This window comes from Abramis brama, assembly GCF_963993115.1.
Source record: "Abramis brama genome assembly, chromosome: 5".
Classification (NCBI taxonomy): domain Eukaryota; kingdom Metazoa; phylum Chordata; class Actinopteri; order Cypriniformes; family Leuciscidae; genus Abramis; species Abramis brama.
In genome coordinates this window covers 7,987,994-7,998,824 of record NC_139967.1, presented here as the reverse complement: position 1 = coordinate 7,998,824, position 10,831 = coordinate 7,987,994, and the positions used below count along the sequence as shown (strand labels likewise).

The window sequence follows — 10,831 nt, the reverse complement described above, 5'->3', positions numbered from 1 at the left end:
GCCAAAAATGTCAAAAATATTTAGTGGTCTTTTAATGGTTTTAAACGTTTTAATCACAAATCACTGGTCAGGAAATTAGCAAGAATGGCACAAATACTGTAGATAAAGTAATTTAGTATAGAACAGCTTTTTACAGGGGAAAAAAGTCAGTGTTGTTCCACTCAATGTTAATGGCTTCAAACTGTTCATGAGTAGTTGAGAAATGCCTCCCAGTTCATTTGAGTTCAATGTGAGACCAAATATTCCCTATAGGGTTCCCAGTCAACAATTTGATCTCACAGTGATCTCACCATGAGCTCCCAGGATACTCATACTCACATAAGCTAAAACTAAAGTGTAACCTCACAGCGCATTCACTGTCTGCTCAATGTGAGGTCACAGCGTTTTATTTCCATCCAACAAAGTATTAAAAAAATTCCCCAGATAGCATGTAATCATTGAAACAATGTTGAGTCAGTGTTGATGCGTCAATGCTAATTACACTGAATTAACGTTACAAACCTCATTAACACCCTCAGTTAATGTTGAAATATATTTCAACCAAAGATATTTCAACCAAAAATCAACGGTATAGTATTGATTCAACGTTACAAAGTGATATTTTATCAACATCACTTTTGCACCCTCAGTTAATGTTGAAACTGTTGAACAAAAAAAATCAATGGTAATGCTATTGAATCAACTACACTGATTGATTCTACACACCGACATTCCTTTTCAGTTGTATATTCAGTGTTTCAACAAAATGTATTTAGAATCAACATCACATTGTAACATTGATCAAAGATTACTTTTTGTTAATTTCAGTGTTGATTCAACAGCAGTGATGTAGATTCAACAATATTACCATTGATTACTTTTGTTAATTTCAATATTGATTCAGCATTGTTTGGTGCACCCGCTTCAGATGTTATCACCCGATTGAATGGACATTATCAGTGGTTAGTTGAAACAAGATTAATATTTCAACTACACTTCAAAGGAGCCTCAACAAATTCCTGACCATTTAAAAATTTGGCGAAAACCTTTTAAAATATAAATGACACCTTTCCAGCAGTTGAGTCAATTTATTTTATTCAATCAATCAATGACAAAAAAAAAATTAAAAGATCATTCTTACATCAGACTACTGCCTCTTTTCCTTTGGGTTCTCTGAAATCTGAAAAAGAAAGCATGATGTTACTCAAGAACGAGTCAATTCAGTTGTCACACATACAGTCACATTCAAGAATGTTAATATACTAAACACAAAATCAAAAGAAAGCACTATGGCAAGGGTGTCCGATTTTATCTCCATAGTAGGAAATCTTCTTTTGTGTGCAGCAGAAGTAATTCATAATTCATAATTTTCATTTCGGGCTGAACTATCCCTTTGAAGCTGCAGATTCACCTTATGTAGACCTTAATCTCTTTAAATATCACAAAATAGCCATGTCAGTCACTTTCTTAACAAACACAAGATGTTTTTTTGTTATTGCGTTTCAGTGGAAACAAGCTAAACTAAATGGAAATCTCTCAAATTTAATACAGATTCAGGTGTAATGTTTGCAGTGTAACATTCTTGCTCATGTTCATGTCTCCTGCACTTCAAGAAATCTGTTAAATGACGTTAGAACTTTATTCAGGAAATTCCTAATGTAGAAAAATAGATGCTTTATTCAAACACTTTAATTTTCATCTATCTGATTACAGTGAGTAACAACACAAATTAAACGCAAATAAGCACGCAAAACAAAGGAACAGAGAAATAAGGTGTTGCACCAATGTTTTCTTTCTAATGAGGAAGCATTACACTACTGAGAAGTGCACATGCAAAACCAAAATGGGCGTTAACCAATCAGTGGCCAATTTCAAACTACAATAAATGTTTTTCAACCATTTTTCAACAGACTTGCTAATCATGAAGGCCCATCCCTAAACCAAGCCCGCAGTGGATTAGAGCAAATCGGGTAAAGTGGTTGAAAATGCACATTGTGGTTTGAAAACGCCCCAGTGATTGAGAAACACTGCAGAGATACATGCCTGAATGATCTTGTGCTCATCAAATCACTGTTAGTTCAATAGTCTTCACCCATGTGTGCTGTTGACTTTCATCAAAATTTCAATGCTGAATTTCCAACACACTTTAAACATTGAAATTTCAATCTCAACCAAAATTATGGTTTGGATCCAAACTCAACATTGTATCAATGTTACCATGCTGTCTGGGTCACTTTCCTTGCTTATTTTGTATTCATTTCAGCCTGGTGTTGGCATTTGACACAAATATTTCTATTTGACAGATGCATTCAGATTCTGGTGTTGTTTTGGTGACTTCTTTTTGCTTATTAACCTCTATTTCTTTTCCCCCTTGAAAATACTTGACACATCCCAAAACACAGAGAGCAATATGAGAAATCCAGTCAGTTGTAAAACTAGCTAGCTGGTGTGATTACTGAAGCCAGGTGATTCTACACCTGAGCTGGCAAGATGGCTGGTTCACATGTATCTGCCATGTGCCAGCACTCTGCTAACACACAGGGTCGAGCCACAGTGCATATTGGCATTATAATATCATATGAGCGTATGCGTATAGCAATTAAAGAGACCACTGTGGTAGATTTTTCCCTAAACCTAACTATCTGGGGCGTCTCCAAATCGACACCCAATTGATCTTATTACCTGGGGCGTCCCCAAATCGACACCCAATTCCTTAAACTGGAGCGTCTACTAATCGACACCCAATACCTTTATACTCTAGCTCTTGCGTCTTCAGTCGACAACTGGCCGAGTTTCTAACTAACTTGCTTCCCTAAACTTCCTAAACTAGCTTCCTGCGCAGGAATAAATCGACAAACAGACCTGCAAATGTCCTTTAAATGCTTTAATCACGGCCAGGAGATCTTCCCAAGCAGTTCTCAGAGAATCTCTCCCAAGAAGCAAGGCCGGAGGATCTCCAAATTCCATTGAGAATCCCACCGGAAAATACAGATACAACAGTTTTTATAGAATCGAGAAAACAAATAAGACTAACATGTCTCCTTCAATATGATTGGTTCAATTGGTTCAAAAGCCCCAACCTTTTCCCTCTGTCACTGGCACAAGCAAACTCTGATTTTGTGATTACTTATCACAAGGTTTGAGAACTAGTAATCTGTCTAGTTTCACTTCCCCTTTCTGTTATTTATATACACACACACATACTCAAAGTCACTAGTTTTCCCCAAAGAGTTTGGAAACATTAAAAGCATATGCATGTTGTTCCTGCAAGAAAAACTAATGTTTGTTGATTAATTAAAGTTGATTAATTAAAATCCATCACACCACTCATTAATCTCCAGTGTAACAATGCCACACTGAGGCCTGAACACAACTGTACAGCACAAACTGTTTGCTAACAAATCCTGCAGTCTCCAAGTTTCTCCAGTGTTGAGAAACAGCAAGTAGAAAATCCCCCCGGTGACATTCTGCCTTCTTTCAACCTGCTCAACATTTTAAATTCACATTCACAATTAGCTCTATTACTCACACTGTGAGTATCACAGTATGACAGTAGAATGGTGTGATGTCAATGTGATCATCGCATGATCTCACGTGTTGACTGGGTTCAAATCTGGACTCTGACCAGCCAAAACATAAGCCTGATGGACTTCTTCTCAAGCCACTTCTTGGTTGTCTTTGCAGTTTGGGAAGGAGCATTGTCTTGTTGAAAAAAACAACAACAACAACATCTGATCATTCCTCTTTAGACAGCAACTTTTCATTTGTGGGAACTGGGAAGCAAACAATTCTGCAATATTGTACTGTACTCCAAAGCATTAAATGATTTTCACATTGAAGTAGTTTACCAATACCAGTGGCTAAAAAGGCTCCCAGATAATGACACTCTTCCTCCACGCTTCACTGTGGTAGAGATGCATTATTATATGCATTAGATGCATTATATATTATTATATTTCTCAGCAGATTTTCGAAGACACCGCTCTGGAGCATCACCATGCAACTCGTGTTTCATTTTGATTTATCACTCCACACACAACTTCCCATATTCAGCCAAAAACTTAATTCTGTCTTTGATGTTTTTCTGAGACAGCAATGGCTTTTTTAAGTAGTGCATTTGCTTAAATTTGGCCAATTTTCTGACCAATAGTTTGTGGTTAAGACAATTAAAAGCTTAGTGTTTAGCCATTTTGGGCTTGGCTCATTTTTTGCCCAGGAGTGTATGTACTGAAATGCATTTATAGGGTTGTTATGTTTGCTGAGGAACACTGCTCCTTGCTTTTTCAGGCATCAGTCAGTGTCAGTGTGCATCAAACAACACAACTGCAATTGCCAGAAGGTTTTTCTGCAAGAGTCTAACCTGGGTCATGACATTCATAATACACTTCTGCTCTATTTTTGTAAGAAGAGAATGTGTGAATGTTTACATACAGTATAAACAAAAGAAATCAATGTGTTCATTCATTTGTCCATTCTGAACTCTGAAAGGCGGGATTTGTGTAAGTAAGCGATGATGAAACATGAACGAGACGTGTGTATGTTACATAAAGTTTTTATTTTGTCATCTCTTGTGGATTTCAGGGCTGCTCATTGCCTCTTCCACAGGAATCACATTTCAGTTTAAAATCACTTTTCCTCTCAACATTCTAGTCAGAGTTAATCATCATTCAAGTGATGATAACAGTGAAACTCTGAATGAGTCTAAACCAGTTTAAGAAATGAGCTAATTATTGCTATTGCCATTGGCACCAACAATAAGAGCTTCAAAGAATGAGGTCATGTGACAAGCGTAGTTGATTCATTTTTATGATTGACTCAAGCACCCACACACTACATAATACATAGTGGTGACTTCAGGCCTATTCACACCAAGGACAATAACTATAAAGATATAGTATAAAAATCAATGGACAAAATCAAGTTCCACCCTATTTTTTTTTTTCTTGTTCAAGAAGCTGTTTCACTTGGATATACAGTACATCACAATAGGGAAGAAAAGACTATCACAACTTCTGTTTCATGCAAATTTTAAAGCAGCAGACGACATAACCGCAGGATGCGCCTATGATAAACCATGTTATCATGCATTGGTGTGGATGATAATATAGATATCGTTATAGTTATCGTTCTTGGCATCAACGGGCCTTTACAGTACATATATGGACATGTTAAAGATATGAATGTCACCACTTATTTGGGTAAGATTCATATCAACATGAAAATGTTTTATTCAGTCATGCATTTAATGTTTTTATTTCTTTCTGACACAGAAAAACAGGTTTTAGCTCTGTTGTATACAAGTCCGTGCTGACCTTTCACCTCAGCAAACATCTCCTCTGTGCTACCAGTGAAGGATCTCTCTTATGTGACCCCACAGCCTAGTTATCCACAGGTTGACGCCCATTTCGGTGAGATACTGCAGCTCTGGTGTGAGCATCTTCCTGCAGAGCTTTCCGTGTGCTTTGTCGACATTCTTTTTCAGATTGTATCCCATAATCGACTTCTCACCGATGGGTTGCCACGGCTGCATGGAAGTCTCCACGATGCTTCCTGCATCAACGGCATGGCCTCCTTCAATGCAAACGGAAGCCATTTCTGCATTTCTGCGCTGCAGCTCTGCGACATCTCTCGCCATGCGCTCACGGCCGTAAGCGTCCACTTTACGCCAGAAGGTGGCGTTGAAATACTGGTAAAGCTTCCAATCGATGGCGTTCCACTCCAGCGCCTTGGCCCTGAGCTCTGGAGTCAGTTTCGAAATGGTTGAATCTTTCCGGGCATTGAGTTTGAAGAAAAGCAAGTCCTCCATGTCCCAGCAAAGGCTGTCCTTGAGCAGGATAAGCGACTCTTCAAAATACTCCACAAGCATTACCAACTGGAAGCGCTTGGCGATTGCTCGAATGGCCTCATCCACCTTTGGGTCATCTGGATGCAAGTTATTATCCTGGCCGAAGTCAAAGAAAAGCAAGTTTTTGAGATAAAAAGAATTGAATCCTTCTGGGTCATAGTAAAGCATTGGATCTGTCAGGAATTCTCTGAGCTTATCGTCCCCAGAAAGCTTCCACGTGAGAGGTACAACGCGTCCGAAATAGTGGAACGAGGACTCAGCAAGATCAGCCGGGTCCCGGAGGATTGTGATGTACGAGGAGTCGGCTGGAAGCACTTTGGCCACCTCAGCTGCATTGAAACGCATGTGATTACAGATGATGTTGAAACACATTCCAGGCCTGTAGTCCTTCACTTGTGAGTGATGGAAAGAGGAGGGGTAAAAGAAGTCATTGCGGCTGTTGGGGAAGGCAAATTTGAGGTGGTGTTTTTCGCCAAAGCGAAAGAGGATGTTGAGAAAAGTGCTACTAGCTGTTTTATGGGTTTTCATGAACATGAGGTCCACTTTTGGAGTGCAGATTCTCTGCCCAGAGGCATGATGGGAGTCGTTTGAGATTGTTGAGGAGTGGGCGGCAGAAGGGTGATGAGCACATGAGTAAGGCACTGGGACCCTGTAAACAAAAATGGACAAAAATGCTGTCATTTGAATTTATTTTTAGATATATTTTAATCATCTTTAGAATAAGTTGTTAAACTAGTGGTGTCAAATCGATTATTCGTGATTAATCGCATATATATACAGTATATATATAAAAGTGTGTGTGTGTATTACACTCATATATTATATATTTACAAACTTTTATGTTAGATGCAATAAATCTATTTGACACCACTAGTTAAAACAGATAAATAAACCAAAAATATCCTGCGATCTATATCCATATTCAAACACATCAAAAGAACAATTAAGGAAATTATATTAAAAAAATTATATATAAACAAAACAAAGATTATTCTAAAACTTTTTGCTTTGTGGCATGATTTTCATGACAATTTAAGCATGCACACACACACACACACACACACACATGCATGCACGCACACACACACACTACCAAGTTTGACTTTGGTTTTGGGTCAGTAAAATTAATACTTTTATTCTGTAAGGAAGCAAGAAATTGATCAAAGGTGAAAGTAAAGATATTCATAATGTTAATAAAATCATTTATATACATTTTATCATGGTTTTGTATCAACCGTTTTCAACATTAAAAATATGTTGGGCAGCAAATCAGCATATTAGAATGATTTCTGAATTGTCATATGACACTGAAGACTGCATGTTTGATCAAATAAATGCAGCATTTATATATATATAGTATAATATTAGTGCTGTAAAATTGATTAATCACGATTAATTGCATCTAACATAAAAGTTTGTGTTTATATAATAAATGTGTGTGTTAAATAAAATAAAATAAAATATAATTCAAAAATGTTTTCTGTCAGGATAGATCAGAACAAGAATTTAGAGAGAATTTAGGTCTTCATTTTCTTGATGAGGTTCATGGAAAAAATACTGCTATAATCCAATGAAACTTTGACTTGTTCTTGTTCAAAGTCCATGAAGGGACTCACTCTTGCAGGCCAAATTGGACCTCTGGGGTGGACAGGCAGTACAAAAGAATCATGCAGGTGGTCAGGAGCACACCCAGGATCAGTCCCTTACAGATGGACCTCCATTGCCTCACTGGCTTTCCAACCATCATAGCTGCCTGGCTGGACTCTGGAAGAAAATCCTGAAACAAAGAGAAAGAATCTTCAATAATGATATGGTGCTACTGGGTGCAACTTTAATGGATTTGTTGTTAACCTTGTGTCTTTAAAGGGCCTTTTAAGTAAATATAGTTTAAATGTGCTGCGGTATGTACTTTGTTTACGTATGCAGAGTCCTCTAGTGCGGCATGAAGCATTTCTAATGGGTTAAGAGACATTCGTCACCATTTCCTCAAGTGCCCAATTATTTAGGTACACTGCTGCTCACTCAATTGCTTATCTCCCATGAGTTCATCCATTTGATCTACATCTGCTCAACATGCGTTTATGATGGGATTAGCAGTGGCATTGCAGGTAATTTAACTGAGAGATTCTAGAATATTTTCATTTTAGGTGATGTGACACTGTTTCTTTTAAGATATTCTCTATATTTAATCACAGATTAGTTGTTTTGTAGTAGTCTTACAAAAGTCTTACCCAAAGCCAAGAAATGCCATAAACAAACTAGAAAATATAAAATTGTTTTGCAGTTGCCTTTCTTTGCTTAAACTCTTTACTTCACCTGCTACCTTTGTGTTAATACCCTTCTTAAAAGAATAAAACAGAAGAAGACATATTTCCACTTTTCTTTGTATGCATTATGCTATGGTGTTATTATGTGTTATAACCTGTGTTGGTGCTACAACCCCAAATCCATAAAAGTTGTGACATTTTGTAAAATGCAATAAAATCAAGAATCTGTGATTTGTTAATTCTCTTGAACCTTTATTTAACTGACAAAAGTACATAGAAAAGATTTTCAAAGTTTTCACTGACCAACTTAATTGTATTTTGTAAATTTAAACAAATTTTGATTTTAATGGCTGCAACACACAGAAGAATAAAAGACGATCGATCGACATCTCTCAAGCAATGTTTCAACTGCGGAAATATATCAATAAAACAGCTTGAGAATAGTATCTCACGTACATTCACCTCAGGCATTTATTGTCGACAGAAGGTTAGTTCGGTAGAGAAATGAACTCTATGAGAAGCATTTTGTATATGCACTATATTACCATATTCATTATATTTACTTAACCTGTTAGTAATGTTTTGATTATTTAATGTATGTTTAAATAAATTTGCCACAATATTAACCCCCAATATATATTGTACATGTTAATAGTTTAAATAGTGCTATGCAGGGCATGCTTGACACAAAACACAGAACCTGTATACGGTGTATGAATATTACAATGCATTTTCCGAATACAACCATGAAATATCTTTGATATTCTGATCCTGAGATGAATGACGGTTGTTGAGACTGTGCTACTGCAGGGTTCATTACGAGGGCAAGCTGTCCAGCGAATGAATTATGCATTCAGAAGAAAAGTGACACTGTCCGCATCTCTTCATGACCCATAGACCAGTATCAGTTATCTGCGGTGCAGGGCCACAGGTGGAAAACGTAACTAGCCATATGCTGCTGAGCACTGTCACCAAAAGATATAAAACAAAGCACCAGCAGTGACTAGAAATCTAGAAGAAGTCTGAAAGAACCCATTGTATATTTGCAGCAATCTCTAAGCCTAAATTTTTCAAAGTCATCCTTTGTTGACAGAAAAAAACACTAACAACATCATCATTGTTATGCTGAAGATTTTACAAACCCACAAAGAATTGCTATAGCAGCTGCATCTCCTGATTTAGGACAAAACTCATAAATGCATCCATCACACACCAGTTTCGTTTTTTGTGAGATATCAGTACAGTGTATAAAAGTCTTTGGATATGTTGAATGTTGGATTTACTCATGGGTGTTCAGAAAAGTGGACCTGAAAACTGGGAGATTACATAGTAATTTCTGCATTAAATCTGTTTAATTTCTGTTTTAAGAAAGAAAAGTGCAGCTGGCAAATTCATAACAGACAAGAAGTCACTGTAATGAAGTTTAATGATGGGTTACAAATAGAATAAAGGTTTCTTTTACTTTGCCACAAGAAAGCAGTCAAATTAAGCAGTCTGATTAGAGAGAATTGCATTTAGGAATGCAACTGATTACATTCCAGCAGCAAATTATTTTATATACATCATCATAATAAATTAATATAAAATAAAATAATAAAAAAATCTGGTATTTCCAGTAAAACATCTAAACATCCATAAACAAGCCAAATTTACTTGAGAATTAAAACTGCATCAACTATTAAGACTTTAATAGAAAATATATGGATTTAAATGTATTTTTCTTACCAGAATGGTCAATTATACTTTTGTGTTTCAATAAATACAATATCATTTAGTGAGGTTTATGCTTAAATCACGAAAACATTTTATTTTATATATACATTTTATTTAAAAAAACTTACATTTACTTTTTTGTTATGTGGATGTTTAGACTAAATAAAACAGACAACCACAATTATCGACTGATACTGATGTTTACAGTGAGTTAAAGACACTGCAGACAATGATATTTTATATTCTCCCAATATAATGTATACTGAAGATTAAATATAAAGCATTAGTATAACATCTTACCAAATCATGTAGATATCCCTGTCACAACTTGATTGGCAGAAAAAGGCAATTTTGTGAAGAAAGATGCAGGGTCAAGACTGGAAAAACCATTGACTCCTTCTCAGTTAACTGTCCAGACGTGCAATCCAAGGTTAGGAGATCGTATCCCTGTGAAATATCCAGGCGATCATGATTTTGAAGCCCCCGCCTCTCCTCTCCTCCTCTGTCTGCACTCTGTACAGCTGAGCTGGCTAAACTGAACACAAAAGAGGCTCGACTAGTGCTCCTGTGACGCAAGACCAGCGTCTGGGGACCTGCACCTGTCACTCTGTGTGTGTGTGTGTTTGCACATGTGAATGAAGGTACAGCAGAGAAGAGTGGAAAAAGAAGAGAGGAAGAGAAAGAAAAAGAGAGAAAAAGAATAGGAGAGGGAGAGATTCGAAACAGGGTTAGTGAGAGAAATTGAGTAAGAGGAAGGGTAAGGAACAAAAGAAAGGAGGAGGGATCTATTCAAGGTGGAAATAGAGAGCTATTGAGAACAGATTGCTGGTTTGAAGTGTGAAAGTTGCTAGAAAGGGTAGTTTAATGCATGAGAGGAGCCAATGCAAAATTCCAGGGATTCGGCTACAAACTTCAGTTCCAAACTGAACCGGCTTGCTTAGCTTTCCATGTCCAAGTAACAAAAACACATTCTTAGCATGGATCAGGTCTGATTATTATAAAGTGAAACTGCACAAAAATCACTGAC

The 10,831-nt window shown here is 36.9% G+C and overlaps 1 protein-coding gene across 1 annotated transcript; it reads right to left on the bottom strand.

The window, feature by feature from the left end:
• Positions 1-4,515: 4,515 nt before the first annotated feature.
• Positions 4,516-10,563, bottom strand: gal3st1a (galactose-3-O-sulfotransferase 1a). The gene is made up of 3 exons (XM_084115696.1): positions 10,105-10,563; positions 7,441-7,601; positions 4,516-6,473 (listed from the first exon to the last, which is right to left on the bottom strand). Exons 2-3 carry the CDS (start codon positions 7,569-7,571, stop codon positions 5,321-5,323), a joined length of 1,284 nt encoding a protein of 427 aa, XP_083971822.1. The 5' UTR covers positions 7,572-7,601; positions 10,105-10,563; the 3' UTR covers positions 4,516-5,320.
• Positions 10,564-10,831: the final 268 nt, after the last annotated feature.

Excerpts from the sequence above, each read along its gene's own strand:
- gal3st1a (XM_084115696.1), bottom strand. The coding sequence starts at position 7,571 with ATGATGGTTGGAAAGCCAGTGAGGCAATGGAGGTCCATCTGTAAGGGA. Across the intron at positions 6,474-7,440 it reads GTCCAATTTGGCCTGCAAGA|GGTCCCAGTGCCTTACTCAT; the intron begins GTGAGTCCCTTC and ends TTTTGTTTACAG.